At 47.3% G+C, this 23,152-nt stretch overlaps 1 protein-coding gene and 1 long non-coding RNA gene across 2 annotated transcripts; both read left to right on the plus strand.

The window, feature by feature from the left end:
• Positions 1-276: 276 nt before the first annotated feature.
• Positions 277-2,951, plus strand: LOC140213280 (uncharacterized). Its single transcript, XR_011890250.1, has 2 exons — positions 277-550; positions 733-2,951. It is a non-coding gene; the product is annotated as an uncharacterized lncRNA (long non-coding RNA).
• A 13,482-nt stretch (positions 2,952-16,433) lies between these two features.
• Positions 16,434-22,788, plus strand: EloC (transcription elongation factor elongin C). The gene is made up of 3 exons (XM_050174677.2): positions 16,434-16,539; positions 21,899-22,133; positions 22,536-22,788. Exons 2-3 carry the CDS (start codon positions 21,922-21,924, stop codon positions 22,675-22,677), a joined length of 354 nt encoding a protein of 117 aa, XP_050030634.1. The 5' UTR covers positions 16,434-16,539; positions 21,899-21,921; the 3' UTR covers positions 22,678-22,788.
• Positions 22,789-23,152: the final 364 nt, after the last annotated feature.

Consider the following 23,152-nt stretch of genomic DNA (forward strand, 5'->3'; position numbering starts at 1 on the left):
ATTTCGTACTTGTTGGTTCCAAATGTTCTTGCTGTTCAGATTGGTTTACCGTAGGGCATTTATTTTTGCAGTAGTGAAGCGGTGCATCACGTTCGTGCAGAAAAATAATGCATCAGTTCTAATAGCTTCATGACTTTCATGCATTTGCTTGTGGAACTAGCAGTGTGATCACTTCTAGTGTATAAATGAACCCACAAATGTTCTCATTTGTTATCTTAATAGTACTTGCGCTGTTGACATGCATTGTAGTTAGGCAGACATCAATTTTATGGACAATAGCAATATTTATTTAACATGCTGCTTAAGCACCCTAGAACAGACAGTGTACATTTGCATGTGTTCTGTAGTCGCAAATCATTACAACATATATGTCACACCTTTTTGCATTTTAAAACTTTGCTTTTTCAATTTCTGATTCAGTCAAAATTTCTGTTCCAGACGTGCAGTAATGAAGACGGCACCAGTATAAAGCAACACACTCCACGCACTAAACAGAAGCTGCTGCCTGCTACAACAAGGTCATTGTGTGGACATTGGCTACTACTACAAGGTAAACAACACATGGTTCAGAAATAAATATGTTTGATATATGCTGTATTGGCTTGCTGTTTGCAGCAGATATGAATGTTTGTTCATATTTATGGTTCAGTATAATTGGTTCGAACATATAAAACACACATAAATTTGGCTAATCTGTGCTGTATCTCATGTGTCACCGTTTTGCCTCAACAGAGTCTATGCCAAGCACATCTTGGTCATCACAGGAGCTCCTATCTGCGCCAACAGGAAGGGGCTGGAGCCGAATTTGCAAGGCTTTTACACCAAGAACAAAGACGCACATGCAGAAGAATATGAATGAGATATCAAGTCTGCAGAGGACTGTGTCAAGACTGAAAAGAGCTTCAGCCACCATTCCACCAGCACGGACATTTGGTTGAGTCATCCAGGTAACTCAAAAAGGACTTTCTAGAAATTCTTCGTCTTCAGGTGCACCTGCAACATCTGACCAAGCACGGACGACGCTGGCCAAAAGATTGAGTTCCAGCAGTTTGCCCTTAATCAGCTTCCTAGCCATGTTAATTCCGTTTGTGCCAAGTGTAATTTTTCTTCTATAAATGCAAGCTTTCTCATTGCCCATTTTTGTTAAAGGTCATTCATCCTCATCCAAATATAAAGGTCAACCGATTCTTCGCTGATACTTAATACCAGTCACTGTCTAGCAGCCTAACATATCTGTAGCAGTATCTTCTAGTGTATGTTGTCATGCGCAATTCCTCTCCTGAAATAGCTGATGCAGCATCGGCATGCGTCTTGCATTAACCTATGCACATGTGCTATGCACCATTTTACTTTTCTTGATGTTTTTAGCCTTCAATGCTTGCAGAGCAGAGTGGCTTCTCTCTTGAATGCAAGCTTTCTCATTTTCCATATTCCTAGTCTAGTTGATGATTGCTCCTCTTCCTTGATAGCCTGGGTCTTTGTGCAAGCTACAGTGAAGTGATTGATTGCAGAATCTGGTTTTGCTGCCACACTTGGCTGTGGTAACTGTGTTACGTTTCTCAGATGTGGGGGCCTGGTCAGTTGCATTGGTAAGCAGTCCCTCGAGGTAAGCATTTGCTCCTGCAGTCCGCAAAGCGACATAGACTCCCAATATACACACACCGTAACTGGTGCGCCCCGTTCGTTCTGGCCTGCTGCAGTAATGGGCAAATTGTGCTTGTGGCTTACCTCGGCCATGATTTGCTCAAAACGGAGACCAGCATATGTGCTCACATGGTTCGAAGTGTATGAAGTTGATAGCCGTATGGGTGGAAAGGCCCGCAAGAATGGCTGCCGAAGGTGATGCCCACAAAAGCGACTTGTCCACATTGCGACAAAGTGTGAGCCACACATAGCAGCCCCCGAAAGAAAATAAATGTGCACGTTGGAAAGGAGTTAACGCTAAAATGCCGGGTAGTCCATGTCGCTGTGTTGGTTGCGGCAGCAGATGCCTGCATCACCTGATTGCTTCGCAATGGAAGTTGCTCATCTTCAACGGCAACTGTTGGTTCAAACAGGTGCGAGACTCTGTCCAATCTGTTTGTACCGCAGGTTGTCGCTCGTTACCAGACCACCACATGTGACAAAGGCAAGCATTATGCCGTAAGATGGTTCGTAGCCAATGTATAATGTATTGTCTGAACCTCATGCGGTGACTGATTGCTGTTTAATCTTGCTGTTATGCCACTTGGTTACGGTCGCAGTTTAATGTTTTTCGAATATTGCGGCCTGGTCGGTTGCACTGGGAAGCAGCCTCTCGTAGTAAGCATTTGATCCTGCAGTCTGCACAGCGACATAGACTCCCAATTTACGCACACCGTGATTCGTGCTCCCCGTTCACCCTTTCCTGCTGCAGCCATGGGCAAATTGTGCCTCTGGCCTTTCTCGGCCGCGATTAGGCATGAACGGAGACCAGCATAAGTGCTTACATGGTCGGACGTGTATGAAGTTGGGTGGAAAGGCCCGTAGAAGTGGCTGATGAAGGTGATGCCCACGAAAGCGACTTGTCCATATTGAGACAATGTGGGACACCAAGTGTGAGCCACACATTAGCGGCCTCCAAAAGAAAAGAAACATGCAGGCTGGAAAGGAGTCAATGCTAAAATGATGGGTAGTCCATGTCGCTGTGTATGCTGCGGCAGCAGATGCCTGCGTCACCTGATTGCTTTGCACTGCAAGTTGCTCATCTTTAACAGCGACTGTCGCCGCAAACAGGTGGAACACTCTGTCCAATCTGTTTCTGCTGCTGGTTGTTGCTCGTTAGTAGACCACCACGTGCGACGACGACGGTGAGCCGTTTACGAGCTCGCGTCAATGATTCCAGCGTATCTCGACATGCAAACTTTATTTCTGCTATTGCACGAGAATGTACACTGCTTGTCTTCTGCCAATAAAGTCGCGCGTTCTGTTCACTCACTTGTGGCTTGTTTGTATGGGCGTCAGTAGAGGCTCTTGGCAATTAGAACGCACCACCTACGCGGCAGCGAAGGCATTGAGGCATGCCGCATAGCCTGCAGGGCAAGCACGGCGCGTACCAGCGTACGCGACCAGCAAAAAACGGCCATATTGAATTTTGCTCTAAAAAAAAAAATGTGCACTTCCGCTTCCGGTTTGAGCAACGTCATCTGGCGTCCCCCAAAGTAAGTTCCATGCGCTGCCGCTGCTTATTTTCGAACCACGGCGGAAGGTACAGTTTCCCTTCTCTAAGTTTGTTCTTTATTCTATGACCTCCCCCTCTAGCCACCATAGCATTGGTCTGCTGAGCTCAAGGTCGCGGGTTTCATCCCGCGATGTGGTCTTATGGGGTGGAATGCAAAAAAATGCTTAAAAGATCCCAAAATTACTTGCTCGAGTGCCCTGCTACAACTTGCATCCCACTGGATTCTTGTTTTGTCGCATAAAACCTCAGATTGGTTGGGATGGAGGGGCATACCTACGCTACCAGCAGCTCTGGTATAAATGTGTCAGACGAGAGCGGAGAATAGATGGATGGATGGATGTTATGAGCGTCCCCTTTGGAACGGGGCGGTGGCTTGCGCCACCAAGCTCTTGCTACTATGCTGCCTAATATCCTACCTAGGTTAACCAATGAAGAAAAAAAAAACACTATGAACTACCACGTCCAAATTTTCTGATCCCCTATTGCGAACTGTGCTTTTGTACGTCTCAGTCTTTTGTCGTTTCCCCACTTTTCTTTCACCAATCCTCCAATCGCCTCTTACTGATGTCTATTGCGGACCTGTTCGCTTTACCACTGCTCCCGCTGAACCCAAGGGCTTCAAGGAGGCCAGTGGTGCCTAAATCGACCGCTGGGTACACGTCTTCACATTCTAATAAAGTATGCTCCGTCGTTTCCCTAGCTTTACCGCAGCAAGCACATGCTTCTTCTTCCTTCTTATATGTCGCTTTATAGGTGCGTGTTCTAAGGCATACCGATCTCGCTTCGAGAAGTAATAGAACTCGCTGATTTCAGCACCCCCTTAGAGGAATAAAGGGTGAGCGTCTGGTAGAATATCGACGTTAGCATCACCTTTAGTTTACAGAAGTGACAAAAAAAAATTGAAAATGCAAATCCTACACACTTTGGGAATTTATTTAAGCACAGCTTTGACGTGTGTATCGAAGCAGCAGGATGGGACAAGTACCAATAAGATAAGTGCTGTGCCTGTCCATTTTTTTTTTTTTTTTTTTTTTTTTATGCCCCGTTAAACATGACTTGGAGTAGCCCGCGCCAGGTCTGGCCATGTTGAGCCGACAAGTGCAGTGCATACAATGCGTGCTCACGATGTCTGCTAAGAGTCAATAAAACTTTGTTCTGGGCTAGTTGGTGATGCATTCTTCAAAACTGATGGTAGCGCTAAAAGGGACGAACACGGTGAGAAGACTGCGCGACGACGAGGGAATGCTACTGACAGCTGGTTTATTTTTGAAAAGGGTTCAATATTTAAGATAATCACAACACATGTGCACAATCGAACTGCGCGAGCCTTCTTTCTTTTTCATTTATTTTTTTAAAGGCTGGTGCAGTTCGGTTGTGCGCATGTGTTGTGATTGTCCTAAATATTGAACCCTTTTCAAGAATAAACCAGTTGTCAGTAGCGTTCCCTCGTCATCGTGTCGTCTTTTCACCGTGTGTTCGTCCCTTTTAGCGCTACCATCAGTTCTAAAGAATGCTAAGGGTTGCGTCGCGGAGAGCTGAAATTCTGCACTAAACGCCGTTTTCCCTTCTCGTGGTCACCTCGCTCCAAGATCGGGGGGGGGGGGGGGGGATGAAGTGCATCAGCAAGTGCGCCTACGTAAATGCATATGCTGTGACGTCGCTCGATCATAGTGACTGGTGACACTTCAGGAATTATTCAAGGCAGCGTCTGTTATTGGAGCTTTCTGTATCTCGCTGATTCGTCCGTGAGCGCCGAAAACGCACTTTAGGAAAGCCAACTTACATCTGCGCAAGGCACTACATTTTACATTCGCAGCACGCGCACGAAGTTAACTGGAAGCGCAAGTTGCGTCTGCTAGGCATAAAACACCACCCTGTCGTGATTAACTGAGCTTCCCTGCTTATGGAGGCAGCAAGTGCGCGTGAACACAGGCTCGTATTAGGATCTGGAAAAACAACATCAAAGCCCGTTCCTCAAAGATCGTTGAACGCCACGCTGCCCAGATGAACTATATATGTTTGCATTGCATTACGCGTGCCACGCAATGCATTCCCGGCCGTCGCCATTGGTAGGCCGTGGGTGCAGCACATGGCAGAAGAGGCTGCTGAGCGCGATTGTGCCCGTAAGGCTGATCTTGTGTATTGGCAACAGTATGCAGGAGCCAAGTGGGAGACGCTTGTGGAGCCGAGATGCCTACTGATCTTCTAATCGTCAGCGTGTACATCAGGCCGAACGCGTCTCGTGACGCGGAAACATTCGTGGCAGAAACGATGAAGACCTTTAAAGCCACATAAAGTAGTATACCGATCCTTGTGTGCGGCGACTTTGACATCGATGTGGCGAAAGAGCACAGCAAATGGGTCGAGAGTTTTATGCTTGATCGGTACCCAATGAAACAAGACGCTACAGAGACCCACGACGCTACGCCGCTCCTGCATCTATCTCTCGTTTGCAAACGTGTTGTGTCACGTTACGATGGCAGAGCCTCTGACCGTCAAGCACAGCGATCACAAGGCAATACTACTGTGCAAGTGTATAGCCGTCCGTAAAGGTGTGCGTGTAATCAACGGCTACATGATCTAAAAGAAAGGCTACGCAATTTTGTTCAAAGTATACGATCCTAAACAAGCAATCAAACCACATGCATGGCGTGGTCGTTGGCTTTGGACTTTCATCATCAGCCTGGCTTTGCCCATTGCAGGGCAAAGGCCTCTCCCATACTTCTCCAACTACCCCGCTCATGTGCTAATTGTGGCCATGTCCCTGCAAACTTCTTGATCTCATCTGCCCAATTAACTTTCTGCCGCCCCCTGCTGTGCTTCCGTTCTCTTGGAATACAGTCCGTAACCCTTAATGACCATCGGCTATCTTCCCTCACTACAAGTCTTGCCCATGCCCATTTGCTTTTCTTGATTTCAACTAAGATATCATTAACTCGCGTTGCGGATGCGATCCCGCGACCTCGTGCTCAGCAGCCTAACACCATAGCCACTGAATTACTTTAGTTTTATGCAGATTAATATTTAGACCCACCCTTCTGCTTTGCCTCTCCAGGTCAGTGAGCATGCATTGCAATTTTTCTCCTGAGTTACTAAGCAAGGCAATATCATCAGCGAATCGCAAGTTATTAAGGTATTCTCCATTAACTTTTATCCCCAATTCTTCCCACTCTAGGTCTCTGAATACTTCCTGTAAACACGCTGTGAATAGCATTGAAGAGATCGTATCTCCCTGCCTGACGCCCTTGTTTATTGGGATTTTGTTGCTTTCCTTATGGAGGACTACGGTGGCTGTGGAGCCGCTATAGATATCTTTCAGTATTTTTACATACGGCTCGTATACACCCTAATTCCGTAATGCCTGTATGACTGCCGAGGTTTCGACTGAATCAAACTCTTTCTCGTAATCAGTGAAAGCTATATATAAGGGTTGGCTGTATTCCGCACATTCCTCTATCACCTGATTGACAGTGTGAATATGGTCTATTGTTGAGCAGCCTTTACGGAATCCTACCTGGTCCTTTGGTTGACAGAAGTCTAAGGTGTTCCTGATTCTATTTGCAATTACATTAGTAAATACTTTGTAGGCAACGGACAGTAAGCTGATCGGTCTATAATTCTTCAAATCTTTGGCGTCCCCTTTCTTATGGATTAGGGTTATGTTAGCGTTCTTCCAAGATTCCGGTATGCTCGAGGTCATGAGGCATTGCGTATGCAGGCTGGCCAGTTTTTCTAGAACAATCTGCCCACCATCCTTCAACAAATCTGCTGCTACCCGATCCTCCCCAGCTGCCCTCCCCCTTTGCATAGCTCCCAAGGCTTTCCTTACTTCTTCCGGCGTTACTTGTGGGATGTCAAATTCCTCTAGACTATTCCCTCTTCCATTATCGTCGTGGGTGCCACTGGTACTGTATAAATCTCTATAGAACTCCTCATCTCATCCATATTAGTAATGATATTGCCGGCTTTGTTTCTTAACGCATACATATGATTCTTGCCTATTGCTAGTTTCTTCTTCACTGCTTCTAGGCTTCCTGAGAGCATGTACAATTCTATCCATATTATACTTCCTTATGTCAGCTGTCTTACGCTTGTTGATTAACTTGGAAAGTTCTGCCAGTTCTATTCTAGCTGTAGAGTTAGAGGCTTTCATGCATTGGCGTTTCTTAATCGGATCTTTCGTCTCCTGCGATGGCTTACTAGTATCCTGTCTAACGAAGTTACCACCGACTTCTATTGCACACTCCTTAAAGGGGTTGGGACACCAAATTTTGAGTCTATAAAAAGCATGTTGTAGGCTGCTTCCGTATGCAAGGACACCCAGAACGAGGTATTGGACGCTGCAAACATTTCAAAATAATTTTAATTCAGCTCCAAAAAGTCATTCAAAACTCCTTCTCGTGGTCGAGACCCATCGCTATCGCGGCAGTTATGACGTCACAGAGGAGGAACGAAAATATTGACGTCATAGCACACTAGCACAAAAACGTGACGTATGATGAGTAGCGATGGAATGCCGATTACGGAGCCTGCTGAGCCGAGCGACCGAGCATAGCCTCCACTATGACTGAGCTACAGGCATATAGAAATCCTTTCTTAATGCAAAGAAGGGGTAAGGCGTGCAGACACGGACACAAGAGGAGAGAAGTGGACAAGACGAACGCCGCACGGCGGCCCGCGAACGGCAAACTGCGTGTAACACTAGCCGGCCGAACCGAAAGGGACCAAGATATGCGGCGTTCGTGTTGTCCGCTTCTCTCCTCGCATAGTCGCATAGTTCGGCAGCTCGGAGTGGTCTCTCGTTCGCTTGACCTTTCCCGATGTGAGGGCCCGTCCACGTTACCGGCACGGATCGGAGACTCGCCGCACGCCGTTAGCCGTTCGCGGGCCCCCGTGCGACGGCGGTTTTGCTCGCGAACGGCGACATTTCCTTCCCGTAGAGAGGACGGGCCCGGGACCCATTTGTGCGGTTGTGCGGCAGCCGTACGGCGAAGCGGCCAATCAGCGACCGAGGAGTGGTCACTCTGACACCGACGGCAGCCTCACCGCCTCTGATCGTACGGCGCCGCCGATATCGTCGCTAGGCCTTTTCCGGTTCACTTCAAAGCTAAAGCTTACGGCGCTTCGGAATGAATCACCGACTCTCACAAGCCGCAATATATTCTTACCGTTGTTGTCGCTCTTCGCAATAATTATAATTATCGCGACATGCACTTCGAATCGCCAGTTGTTTACCTCTGCTGGGAGAGCAAGCGTACGCGCGAGCAGACGACGCAGCATCGTTTTACGTCACTATTTCTTGTGGCCCACGTGACCAAGCCATGTTGCGTTTCCTTCTCTTTCTCTGTGACGTCATAGCATCCCCCGGAGCCCAGAAACCGAAACCGAAATCGCTCGGTATAATAATGCTATTATTAAATGATTTATCGGATATATATGAATCCCGCTGTGTGTATCGTGCTCCCTGAAGCATGACGCAACGTTTGAATAAAGAAACGCATGAACGAAAATTTTGATGTCTCCACCCCTTTAATGATGCCCATAAGATTGTCGTTCGTATCTTCAACACTAAGGCCATGTTCCTGAGTTAAAGCCGGGTATCTGTTGTGTGGCTTCATCTGGGATTATTCTATTTTCCCTCTTACCGCTAACTCATTGATCGGCTTCTTATGTACCAGTTTCTTCCGTTCCCTCCTCAAGTCTAGGAATTCGAGTTCTTACCATCCTATGGTCACTGCAGCGCACCTTGCCGAGCACGTCCACATATATGATGCCTGGGTTGGCACAGAGTATGAGGCCTATTTCATTTCTAGTCTCGCCATTCGGGCTCCTCCACGTCCACTTTCGGCTATCCCGCCTGCGGAAGAAAGTATTCATTATCCGCATATTATTCCGTTCTGCAAACTACTAATAACTCCCCCCTGCTATCCGTAGACCCTATGCCATATTTTCCCACTGACTTGTCTCCAGCGGCCGCTTTCTTGTCGAGTCACGAGTGCTGACGTATAGGGCCCAGTGGCGAACGCAACAAGACATTCTTTTTTCTGCGCTGCACCTTTTCGTGGCCAATCATCGTCGTTTCTTTTTATGAACGGGGGCGTTCTCCCGCAATAGAGCGTGGCAGAAAACACTCTATAGAAGGAGACAGGCAAAACTAAAATAAACTCTTGCTTACTGTTGTATAAGCGAAGTTTGGCCCATAGAAGCCACCACTGCGCCAATTGCACGAGGGCCACCTCGAGGCTACATTCGTATATCACCGGCGCGCAAGGAGGAAGCGCGGAAACATGCACGCCTGCAGTCCCGGAGGGACGCGCATGCGTCGGACTCGACAGCGCGGGCGCGCCGCTAGAAGGGGAGGAGGGTCGTTTCGCCCCGTACTCACCGTCACGCAATATTTTGTGGGCGAGTGTACTTGCATTTCGTTTGGTTCTTCCCAAGTCGCGCTGAGAGCGAAACTTTAATTTTCTACCGTGTTCCAGCATGCGATCATGTTCTGTCTGCCTCAGTGTTCGTGTGGCACTAACTTATGCCGCCAGTCAGGTGCTCCCGTGCACAGAGCGCAAGATCGTGCGCTGCGCGAAACGAGACAATCGCAACAGCTCGCGCGCGCGACCGTCAGCGGAAGCGCGCCGCCGCACTAGGAAGCGAGAGAGAGAGAGAGAGAGAGAGAAAAAGGAAAGTGGCGCCCCTGACGTATGCTTCACGCGATCCTCCAGATCCGGTGCGGGAGAACGCAGGGAATTTCTAAGGAATTTCGCTTGCAGAGGCTAGACGGGGAAAGTGGAGAGTGTCCTTGTTGGCGCTGGCACTCTCATCCTTTAATGAACCAATTTGAAAAATTCTTGCGGCAGAACGCTCCCAAGTGGGCACGTAACAACTTCCATCGTATCACCAAAATTTGCTGTGTGGCCTGGTGAGGGGCCCTCTCAACCGCTTTATTTTTTTTTCTCTTATAAAGTGAATGTTTCCTTGCCTCTTCCTCGTGGTTTGGCGTCTGTCACTATTTCCTTACGCAAGAAGTGTACGTCTATTTTGTGGGGTTCTCCTCCGTGCTCTTGGGACAAAGGAACGACAACACAGTAGTGCAAACAATCACAAGGGCATTTATTGCACCTTTCATAGATCAATGCCTGCTAGCCAAGTTGCTATCCACAAAACATGCCGATGGGCGCATGACAAATTTAGAAGTCCGACTCACCGCGACCGGATAGCGAGCGAATATGTTCGCCCCATGCTGGATCCCAACGCCTGGTCGTTCGCGCGTACGGTCACGCGAACGCTGGTGCGTACGAAGGCGGCCACGCGAGACAGTCTCGCAGAAGCATGGATCGGCGCACGCGCGGCACGGCACGTCCGTACTGCTTGCTGTCCCGAACCCAAGAGGAAGCGCCTTGTCTATCGGCGCCCAAGTCACCCCGCCTGTCGGCGGCGTTAGCAGCGCAACACTCGCGCCATCTCTCGTACAGCGCCTCAACCACTCAGACCGCCGCGGGCGCTAGCCCACGCCGCGAAGCCGGATTACAGGAGACGCGCTATGCGGGAAAAACATATCAGGGGACGCGCGAGAGTCGCGCATCCCCACAATTTATGGCCAGAATCGATATTCGTCTGTGCTGTCACCGGTGTTGAGTCATCCCCACGACCTATACCACGGTGCCCAGCATAAAATATATTGATGTAAGTAAATTTCAGGGTGTCTACCAACCGGGAATTTTCAGGGAAAACTAAGGGAATTTGTGCTTCAATCAGGGAAAATTAGCTGTCATTTTATTGAAAGGGAACAAAAGTCGCCCTGTTGCTGGCTCGAGTAACAGGAATCTTAACGAATCGTCTTTGACGCCGTGTCATCGGTCAGAGGAGTTTGTGTACAGACAACGACCGATTTTCCAGACGCCCGATTTTTGGGACATGCCCGATAATTCGGACGGCTTCGAGGCACCATCACGTGCACCATAGAGTCGGTGCATAAGAGCGTATGAAATTTCTGAAGAAAGAATCCTTCTCCGTCCGATTTTCCGGACTTTTTACCGTGACCGCAGGTCCGAAACAGCGTTAGTCAAAGCCACCGCAGCCGCCATTTTATCTCGCCGCCTCGGACCGGCGCCCTCGCACGCAGCAACTTGGCTAGCAGGCATTGATCTATGAAAGGTGCAATAAATGCCCTTGTGATTGTTTGCACTACTGTGTTGTCGTTCCGGACTTTTTACCGTGACCGCAGGTCCGAAACGGCGTTAGTCAAAGCCACCGCAGCCGCCATTTTATCTCGCCGCCTCGGACCGGCGCCCTCGCACGCAGATCCACTGGCAGCCGTAGCCACCACCGCGGTAACGCTGCTTCGACGTTCGCTGTTAAGGTTCGCCGTTCGGTGCCGTGCTTTTCATTGAATGAATTCGCCGCTGTCAGTAGTGGCACCGACTCCGCCTCTGTAATCCTCACAATTGCCTTCGAAGCTTAGAAAGCATGGCGCGTTGCATAATGCCAGTTCCACAAAGGTAGCTTCGCCTCAGCACAGCGATGTTACGCGGTTAATTGTACGTGAAGTATTGCCGTGAAGCTTCACAAGCGTGGCAAGGGGCAATTGTCACGGGACGCAGTACTTATTCCATAATTATACATCCGTCAAGGTCGATACAAATAGGTCGCGAAGCTTCGGGTGAAAAGCGCTTCATTACTATTTGTCACCGACATCAGCAAGGGTGGTTATGGGAGTAGCGATTGAAGCGCGACTATGTTTGGAGGAAACAATCATTGGGAAAGAAAAAAAAACGTTTTTTTTTTATTCTAGCGAGGCAGATTCATTCAATGAAAATAGAATTCCTGGTCGATTTTATATAATTGTGACGAGTTAAGAAAATACAAGTTTATTTAATTTTCTTATTATTAATAAATACATTTCTTTTCAGCGCCCGTCGTTACTGGGGGCATTGACGCCGCTATCACCCGCAATGCAATGCAGCTCTTGAAATGTGCAGAAAGGCACGCTCGTAAAGTTAACGTGTTGAAATACGCCCCCCTCACACGCTGTGCAGTTTGGCTTGTCAACGTTTGTCTGAATTTTGTGACGCGGGTTGCTTCATCGATTCTTTACCTGTTCAGTCAAAAGTAGTGAGTTACGGTCGGCAGATATTTGTTTGGGTGTTTTTGTGTGACTGCGCTGGCCGACGGGCTTGGCGCCCGACGATTGGATCAGCACTCTGCACCTAAAGCTTTCGTCGGCCTCCAAAGAAAGTATGTTCTCTGCAGGGGTGCGATTGCGACAACCGTCCAGCTGACCTCTTCCTGCGTCGCTTTCTGCGCCTAAAGCTCTAAAGGCAGGCCAAGAAAACCAACGTTACTAGATCCTTTGGCGTGCCCCTTCTGCCACACAACAATAATCGTCATCTGCCTTGATGCGTTTCCTTTCTTTAACGCTGCGAGCCCGGAACTTTCCAGTAACGAACGGCACGCGCGTTATCAGAAGGGGCACTCCAAAGGGTGTAAACTGTTCTATGCTGATAACGCGCGTGCCGTTCGTTACTGGAAAGTTCCGGGCTCGCAGCGTTAAAGAAAGGAAACGCATCAAGGCAGATGACGATTATTGTTGTGTGGCAGAAGGGGCACGCCAAAGGGTGTAAACTGTTCTTAGAGTGTAAGGTTAAAAGTGTAGGAAGATGTATTTAAAGAAAATGGGAAAGTTAAGTAACTTCCAACACAGTTAAACAAAAATAAAAAGCTGAGCATGGTGGCAACTGCCATCACCCCGTTTCAAAGGGGACGCTCCTACCTTTCATCCATCCATCCGCCGATGAACCGCCATGCACGGTGACCGCCATGTCTTGAACGTATGGGCGTCTTGCGCTGGAGTTTGAGGTATAGTAGCGGCGCCTGGTGGCGGCGCGTGAAACGTTATCTGGGTAGTACCGGCGTGGATAGTATTGAGCCTGGCTGTGGCGAAGCGCATTTCTCGCCCGAGTTTCGCGTCGATTCGCACTTTTTTTCTGCCCTGTTGCGAGGGCGGAAAGGCTCGTCACTTCTCACAGACAACGCCGACCACGCTGCGAGCTAGCCGCAACCTATAGTCTAACGAAAACGAACTCTCCGTGAGACGTATTGCTGGAAGCAGAAGGAATCGGCGACGCCGATCTGGAGAGACCTAGCTCAGACTCGAAAAAGCGTCACCGTCGTTACTTCTGCGTCGCGGGCTGCCATGAACAAGAAGGCTTGAATCCCAACATCAGATTCTGCCGCCTTCCTTCAAGGCCTCACGAAGCGGAGCGTCGGGCACGCTGGATAGCTGCAGTTCGTCGCGCTGGGTAAGCGAAACTTCGCGCCATGCTCACTGCTTCGACTGTCTTGAAGCTTGCTTGATTATCTGCGTTATAAGATTCGGTCTTTTGCACCTACAGTCCCGACGGCAGACCGACATAGCAGCAGGCATGGCTGGTGATTCACGATTCGTTAATAATTCGACTGGTGCGATGTGGTGAAGTGACCAGGTGTGTGCAAATGACCACAAATGGTCGGGATGATTCGGTGTCAATTCACTACCCCACTATGAGCAGCACAGGTTAGAGAGTTAAGTGTGCTCATCCTTGACCTGAAGCCAGCACGTTGAGGCAGCGCAGCAAGATAGTTTTGATTGCAGCACATCGATGTTCGAGCGCTGTCCTTAAAAGCTACATCAACCGATCAGCGCACGAGCTCGCGCTGCTGCGCGATTCGCACGTACGTTACTGAGAGCGCATATGCTCTCAGTTATTTCATCAGTTATTTATCAGTTGATAAAGGGACAGATGGCCGTTACTACAGTGCAGATATAATTACTTGTCTAGCGACATGCAGTCACCAAAGATTGCAGGAGGCCCGCCGTTTCGCGGCATGTTGAAAGACCGCTGCTGTCGCGGCGCGTACCGTCAGGCGCTCGAGCAGTTCCGTACACATGATGTCTGCTTATCGCTGCTGTGAATTCATTTATAGCAAGCATTTCCTCGCGTTTCTGCGCCTGAATCTAGCAGCGTGCAAACCTTACCTGAAGTTCAACTTCGTACGCGACTCGTTTGACTTGCGATTGACACCGCGCTAAATATTCGCCGCTTATTTCTTAAACGGGTACACGTACACGTGCCACCCCTGAAAAAATATTCGTCGCCCGATATTCGCCGCAAGCCGTGGTACAACGAAACCGAAAGTGGCGGGTCCATATTGTAAACGTGCTTTCCGAAGCAGACGACCGAGCTTGGAACTACCCAGTTCAGGACAGAGGGCGCTTTTCAGCACCATTTCGCAGCGTTCCTGGGCAATGCAAGAGCCCCCATGGAAGCTTCGCTAACATTTATATTTACTTTACACCCGCCGTCTCCTGTCACAGTACGAGCACCAATGTGCCTAATAAATGTACTGGCAGGCCTTCAGAGCTTTTTCAGACGTGCCTGTGAGGATTTGGAGCCCTTAAGAGCAGTGAAAGACACGCATTCATTTTTTTCCCGGACGTTTTCGTGGGCCCTATAGGGAGTACAAAAAATCGGACGTTGACTGTACAACTGACCAGGCAGATGCTTCAAATGGTCCGTGGGGCGAGCACGTGGTGTAACAAGGACAAGAACAGAAATGACCGTCGCATTGAAGAATGATCGGGAAAGGAACTGTGCCACCTCTTTGAATGAGCTTGAGCTCATAAAGCAAAGTACGTGTTGGCTGACGCAAAGATGCAGGTGACCCTCATCCAAACCAATATAAACTCTTGAAAGCACTGTAACACAAAACGAAGGCATTGCGCGTGGGCTAAGAGTATATGTGAGGACAGTTCAGGTTGATTTTCCAACTGGTGCGAAAATCTAACTTGTGACAAAGTTCGAGCGTAATACCAATGATCTTGCTATCACTTGATAGAAATAGCTCATTTTCGAAAATATTTGCTTCTGTATGCACCTATTTTTATTCGTATTTGAAAATAGTCAACTCGATTTGTAATGGCCTTTATCATTTTTTTCTTTTTCGGATATATTTGCTGTGTATTTTTCTATCCTCTCCCTTCAGTTTGCTATAAAATGAAATGAAATAAAATGAACAGTACTCCTTACTATTCAAACTAAATTAAGTTTTTTTTTCTTTTTTTCCAGAAGATGCTTACTTGGTGAGTGACAGCATCGGGCGACGTGTGTCAGCCTTTCTTCACATAACGTTCTGCGTTGCTCAGGAAAAACCTGGAAAACTCGGGCAATTTGCAAATGTGAACTTGGTAGACACCGTGCATGGTAATACGAGTGTTTTACACTCTGAGAAAAGTTTACACACTTTGGAGTGTATATTTGCCACACAACGATAATCATCATCTGTCTTGCCCATATTTCCGTTCTTGAAAACGCTGCGCTCGTTAATTTCCTGTCGGGAATGCTATGCTGATAACGCGCGAGCCCGGTACTGGAAGGTACCGGGCTCGCCGCGTTAAAGAAAGGAAATGCGGACAAGAAAGATGACGGTTATCGTTGTGTGGCAAGTATACACCCCAAAGGCTGCAACTGTTTTTAGAGTGTATGTTATCCTTCTTTCTTCGAGAGATATCGGGATGGAAATGTGGCAAATTGTGGTCGCTGATACCAGCCCCGGCGCGTGCAAATCTCGGAGGCCACGACCTGGACACGGCGGCCTGGATCGACGCGCGCGGCTGTACTAGCCACCCTAGCTGTACCATAGAATAAAGGCTGTACTACGTAGGGGGTGGCTGAAAACATGGGAGCAGCGCCGCTGCTATGGTGGCTCCTTCTAGCCACCCTACACTGTTAGGCAAAGTTACACCCTTTGGCTTGCCCCTTCTGCCACACAACGATAATCGTCATCTGCCTTGATGCGTTTCCTTTCTTTAACGCTGCGAGCCCGGTACTTTCCAGTAACGAACGGCACGCGCGTTATCAGCATAGAACAGTTTACACCCTTTGGAGTGCCCCTTCTGATAACGCGCGTGCCGTTCGTTACTGGAAAGTTCTGGGCTCGCAGCGTTAAAGAAAGGAAACGCATCAAGGCAGATAACGATTATCGTTGTGTGGCAGAAGGGGCAAGCCAAAGGGTGTAACTTTGCCTATAAGAGTGTACCGCTGCAATAGGTAGAGATGCACATATTTTAAAACTTATAATAAACTTTATTCTGTGGCTGACATGCGTCACACAATGATCAGAAGCACCTACCCTAGCGTCTCGGTACGTTTGTAGAAAATCGTTTTAGGGTCCATTTAATGCTTAATATACGCTTCCGTGAGTTATAGTCAACCGCCACCAGGGCGGATACGAAGCGTGGCCTGGTTGTTGGCTTGGTTCGGGTGACTGGCTTGGTACCTTTGGCACCTTGGAGGACTGCTGTCTGCGTAAGTTGTTGCGTTACGCCTTTGTTTTACCATACAGTAAAGATTGTGGAAATATCGGTTTATGTAAGGCTGGTAAAGCGGGATAAACACCTCTGTAGCTTTTGAACTGCACTTTTCCTTTAGGCTTTCGAAATTGCGCAAATGTTCATGCGCGTAGGGCTAGTCGCAGCGTAGCTGTCGCGTTCGGCGATCGATTTTGTCCTTTTCTGCTGAATGGCGCTATACCTTGGTGAATTTAACGATTTGAAAATACACTATTGTACGTTACTGTCATTCACCACCGTGTGCAAGTCTACAGATCGGCGCGTTTTCACTGTGAGACGGAGGCGCCAACTTAACTGTGCGTTTGCGTTTCATAGTTCTTTCAGAGTAAACATAGTTTTTGTATGCTGTCAATTGAGAGTTGATAAAAATGACACTTCGCGGAATTCAGGGGTGTTCTGGCTGTACGGATGGACTGTTTTCTCCGGCGTCGCACATCACATGCGTGCCTGGCCGCTCGATTGCTTAATGTGTCTAAAGTTGACGCACGGTGTTGCGTTTTTCGAACACCACACCGTGTCGTCACCAGTAGCAAAAAAAAAAACAAAAAAAAACGGCCGTCTGATATCAACGCCACCTTCGCTATATGCGCAGTCAATGACAATGCCTTCGTCAATTGCAGGCGTCTGCCCGTTCCGGCCTATGTTCTCGTACATGCGGTGACCAATTACCATTTTAAACATGTCTTCTCTGAACTCTCTTGTACCTTTAATTAACGTCTGCTGTTATCTGTGGCTAGGCACAGTATCGCTGGTTGTCAGGGCAGCCAGCGTCAAAGTTGAAGGGCAGTCTGCGACAACGAGGGTCTGCTTTGAGACAAGCGTGTGCGATTCTTGTGCAGTGGCTTCAGCTGTATGGAGCTAAGCTAGCAAAAACTTATCAGTTAGAACACTCGTATTCGAACTATAGAAGGGCTTGTTGTTGGGCTAGTTGGTGTTTGCTTACCGACATAATGTAGTGCGAAGGCACACTTTCAAACACTTCGCAGGGACTACGAACAACTTTATTCAAAAGAAGGCGAGAAGAGTATATATACTGTTCCCAACGTGCAGGCACAACTGTCACTATTGAGGACAATTATCAGGGCTAGCAAGATCATTTGGTAGACCTAGAGAAAGTAAGCTCTGCATTGTAGAAAATAACAGAAGTATGACTTACACAACCACTACTTTTTTATTTTATGTAAAACACTTCTAATAGCTCACATGCCTTTTATCTTTACTTCTGCCGAGGATCTTCACATCATGAAATCTCGGCTTACAAGGGCACACTTTACAGTGTGCTAAAAGTCCTTTGAATTATTAGAATGCTCCCTCATTTGGTCATTGATACAGCAGCCTGTTTGTCCTACATTGAACTTTCCATAAGACAGGAATTTCATAAACAACCTCAGTGGCGCAACACATGCAATGTTTGATGTGGTTTACTTGGCAGCCTAACTTAGAGCTGCCCATTATGCGGAGACACAGTTGGGCCAGCCTGTTTGGAGCGGAGAACACGAGAGACACTCCATGCCTATTTGCCACTTTTTTCAAACTGTGGCTCATGAAATGCGCGTACGGCCCAACTTCCGGCCTTAGGCCACTCCACTCACTGGTTCTTGCCTCATTCGCTGTTGCGCCCGGCCCGCTCTTAGGTTCTGTTGCAGGAATTCAACTACTGATGTCAGGACCTAACTAGGGTAGCCTGCTTTTGAAAGCCTAATGGCGTTCATACAGAAATTTAATGATGAATCTGTACAGACGCCCAAAATTCTGTTCAGAACACTCGTGTGGCATGTTGAGGAAGCAGAAAAATAATTCAGAGCATTTGAGAGAGAATATTTGTGCAAAGGGGGCAACCTAATAGACAAGCAGTATTAAGATTGCCTCTCTCTATGCTGCCGCTGCTCCTTTGCACTTTATTTTCTTATTTATTTATTTATTTTAGCATATCGGCAGAGTACTTTAGCACAGTTGTGGATCTCCTTACTTTGCCTGAAGGCAGTGCTTGAGCGGTAAGTGCTGTTGCTAGCCCCTGCAACATGGCTTCTGTTGTATCTCTGGTGTATTGAAGCTCCACAAGTGAAGTGTGCTTCTCTGAACCCCTTTAGCTTTGCTGCAGTGAACAGTTGCTAGATTATTAGAGCTATGAAAAGGTCTGCACACTGTCCCAGTGCGCTAGGGCCATGTGCTTAAAAGGCACCAACATATTCTTTACTACCCATCTTTTACCGTTAAATGAAGCTCCTAAGCCTCTAAACACTAGAAAAAGTTGAAGCAAGCCTCAAAGGGCCTAAATAATTGAATATAAGAACTTTCTTACAGCCATTTATGGATTTTTTACAAAGGTGGCCAATAATGAGCCAGGAGCAGTGCCAGGTCATGCAGGACATGCTAACTGGCACTTGCCCATTTACTAGAGTGGTTGGGCAGAAGGATTGTGCAGACCTGCCAGCTTTAAAATGTAAAAATATACAAGAAAAGCCAAAAAATACTAAAATTTTGTTAAAAGTACTAAATGTTTTCATTATGTGCACACAGTTTAGTAAAAAAAAAATTGTTCTGTTAGAGACTCGTCATTCACATAAAAAAATGATTTTCATCACAGAAAAATGACCGTGACGTTTATTCGCGAGTTATCCATGTAATGACGGCCAAATTCACGTGTATAGTGGTGGTGCACTATACAGAAAAATTGAACGGGTGAAAAAAGTCAGTGAAAATATTGAATTTCACACAGATCATTTGCAGCCAGCTTCAGGGACAGATGTGTGCTTTAGGTTTGTTGCTTGTTGCGGAGTTTGGTGCAAGAATAAAGCTAGCAGCAGGCACTGCTTATGCGCAGTCGCGAGCACATTACACACATCATTTTTCCAGAATGCTACGCTAGGTATGGGTACCACAAGGCTCTCGTGCTGATAGGACAACTTTGGTGCAGCATCTGAATACTGCATATATGGCGAGGGTAGCTATATGGTCTTGTTGATAGGTAATCTTGGTTGTAGCACAGGCAAAACACACGGGCATAGAAGGCACATGAGACGACACACAGCACCGAACAACCAGCTGTGAACAGCTGTTTACGTATGCCATGTCTCTTTGCATTGAATTTCAGGAGCTGCTGTTGTACACTCCAAAACAAATTTAAACATTAAAATGTTTTTAAATTACAAAACGCATATTATTTGCTTCTAACAAAGACAGGTCAGTATTATTGTATTGTACACATTTTTTTTTTTAATTACATTAACGGAATTGTGCGGCGTGTGCCACTAAACCTGGCAGCAAGCAACCATGGGGACTGCACCAGTCGCACTGATGTCGGATAGCCGGACTGCTGTATGCAGATGATATTGTACTGCTTTCTGACACCCGAGTAGGGCTACAGGAACTAATAGGATATGTGGAGAGGAGGGAGAAAAATTGGGACTGCAATTTAGTAGAGAGAAGTCTGGGATAATAGTATACAATGAAGAAAGGGGGGAACCATTGGAAATACAAGGCACTAAGATTGATCATGTTGAAAAATACAAGTATTTGGGCATATGGCAAACGAGGGCAAAAAGTACTTGGAAGAACATGAACAAATTATGATTGAAAGAGTGAAAAGGAACTCAGCTGTAATGAAACACAAGGCACTATGGAACTATAATAGGTACGAGGTGGTTAGAGGAGTATGGAAAGGGGTTATGGTACCTGGCCTCACATTCGGAAATTCAGTACTGTGCATGAAATCGGAAGTTCAGGCATGCATGGAAACAAGACAGAGAAGTGTAGGCAGGTTGGCCTTAGGAGCGCACGGGAACACCCCTAATGAGGGAGTGCAGGGGGACATGGGATGGACATCATTCGACGGTAGAGAGGCAGTAAGTAAGCTAAAATATGAACAGAGACTCGCAGCACTGGGGGGAAAAAGGTGGGCGGGAAAAGTGTACAAATATCTATACATGAAAAGTTTGAACACAAAGTGGACACTCAGAACTAGGAAGACGAGGATTAGATACCTACAGCCGATGGAGGGGGCCCAACGTGGGAAAGGAGGTGAAGGAGACGGAAAGAAAAAGATGGGAAGAAAGAATGCTCAGAAAGCCAGCGCTAGCTATGTATAGGACACAAAAACAGGAGATTAAGAGAGAGCTCTTATTTGATAACTCGCGGGGCCGCTCACTATTATTTGAAGCTAGGACGGGGGTTTTGAGAACAAAAACATACAGGGCTAAATTTGTAGACGTGGACCTTTTATGCACAGCTTGCGGACACGAAATTGAGACCACAGAGCACATAGTGCTGAGTTGCACAGACCTTCGCCTGACTCTGGCTGAGGGAACAGTGACAGACGTGGAAGGGGCATTAGGTTTTCCTGGGGAACGAGGGCAAATAGACGAGAAAAGAGTGGCAGTAACGAAGGGGAGGCTGGAGGAGGAAGTCAAGGGAGAGATACCATAAATCTGGGAGCTAATGTTTTCTATAATATTTTAGATGTTTATTTTGGGGGAGGATGGGAGTGAAAACTAGTTTAAGGAGAAAGGGATATAAAGAAAAAAAATAGGAGGGGGAGCAAAACGCTAGGTGGCGCCAGCCACCGCCCGTTACAGAGGGTGTAGCCGCCATGCATCCATCCATCTATCGCAGTGTTGAAATTGCAATCGTGTGAAGCTGGCCCCTCCAAAAATCGCATTGCGACATGTGTGAATGCACCAATTTTTTTTTTGCTGCAGTTGCAGCATGTGAAACAAGCCTTACACTTAGCTCACCATGGAAACAATAAAGTAAGAAAAGAGCAATAGGGCAAGGCATTGTAATTGGCACAGCCTCAACTGAGAAAAAATATTGTGTTGAGGAGGATTGAGGAAAGAAAACATTGCACTCAGTATACCTCCATTATTACATCCTTTACAAAAATTTTTGCAGGAATATATTTGTTCACACTCCAGTGCGTTCCAGTTTTGAAGGCTTTGTGGGCTATAAAGGGATATAAAGAAAAAAAAAAAATAGGAGGGGGAGCAAAAAGCTAGGTGGCGCCAGCCGCCGCCCGTTACAAAGGGTGTAGCCGCCATGCTCAATATATTCGTTCACACTCCAGTGCGTTCCAGTTTTGAAGGCTTTGTGGGCCCCGTTAAGGGCCATTGAGAGAGCGCTGATGCAAGATTGTACCCAGCACCACACCTACAACCACTATGCTGAGCACACGTCACACTGGATGTTTGGCTTTCAGTAGTTGAAGTTGTTTGTGAGTAAAACACCCACGATAATGCGTATGTTGTGCGAGGTGACGTCTCTTCCATAGAAAAGATCAAGCGTGAGAACAGATATGCTTGTGGTGCACATGCAAACAGGGTTCTTTCCCGCTGCTGCTATCATGTCTGAGGACAAGCCCATGGATGAGGGCACGGTGTATGGTGGCTGCGAGGGGCCAGATGCCATGTACGTCAAGCTCATCTCATCTGATGGCCATGAGTTCATCATCAAGCGCATGCATGCCCTCACCTCGGGAACCATCAAGGCTATGCTGTCAGGTCCAGGCCAGTTTGCAGAGAACGAGACCAATGAGGTCAACTTTCGAGAGATACCGTGAGTGCTGCCTTGGGCAGGCATTTTCCTCTCTCTCACTTTTGACTTCATCTTTTTAATGTTTCTATGAGGGAACACAAAAGAGGAGCTTTTTGAGCATAGTGCAGGTGTGTCTCTTGGAGTGGCCAACAGGCTGCGACTTTCTGCTGTTGAGGACGAAGTTATAGGTTCTATCCCCAGCCGTAGAGTCTACATTATGGTGGGGACAAAATGCAAAAGCACTTGTGTGCTTAGAATATGAGTGCATGTTACGAAACCCCACCTGGTCCAAGTTCATTCAGTGCCTTCCACCTGTGCCATCCTTTGTAGACCATAGTGCAGCTTTTGTGCAGTGGTTATTTACCTTTTCTAAGCCTACAATGATTTGTTCCTTGAGGTTGCTTCTGTGTTGCCTCTTTGCAGGTCTCATGTCCTACAGAAGGTGTGCCAGTACTTCACATACAAGGTGCGCTACACAAACAGCTCCACCGAGATCCCCGAGTTCCCCATTGCCCCAGAGATTGCCCTCGAGCTGCTCATGGCAGCAAACTTCCTCGACTGCTGACGCCACACTCACAAACATGTGCTCTTGTTCTTCCACACAACCTGAACCTCCCCCCTCCACGTATTTTTATTATATTTGTCCCCCTCAAATAAAGTTTTTCCTGCTATGTTACCTGTGATATATTTACTGTGTAGTATGACAGATATTCTGAAACATCCTGCTCACTGGATGAGTTAGTGAACTTGATGCATAAAGCATCACTCACTGTTGTGAGCATTCAGAAGTACCAGAATACGTTACTATAACATCTGAAATATTAAGTCTAAATTGTACTAAGGGAAAGAGATGTTTCCAAAGCCAATTTTTGTCAACCTTTAATCCACTAAACCATGCACTCATAACTGTGTGCTTAGCATTGTGAATAAAATTTTATGCACTCAGTAACGATTTTTTTTCCCCAGCATTCAAGGGCATAGTTTCGGTTCACTTTGAATGACTAGTGATGCATGGTGGCATATCTGCCTTCAGCAGTGAC

Source organism: Dermacentor andersoni, chromosome 9 (genome assembly GCF_023375885.2).
Source record: "Dermacentor andersoni chromosome 9, qqDerAnde1_hic_scaffold, whole genome shotgun sequence".
NCBI lineage: Eukaryota > Metazoa > Arthropoda > Arachnida > Ixodida > Ixodidae > Dermacentor > Dermacentor andersoni.

Coding starts and splice junctions, on each gene's coding strand:
- EloC (XM_050174677.2), top strand. CDS start 21,922: ATGTCTGAGGACAAGCCCATGGATGAGGGCACGGTGTATGGTGGCTGC. Junction 22,134..22,535: donor GTCAACTTTCGAGAGATACC/GTGAGTGCTGCC, acceptor GCCTCTTTGCAG/GTCTCATGTCCTACAGAAGG.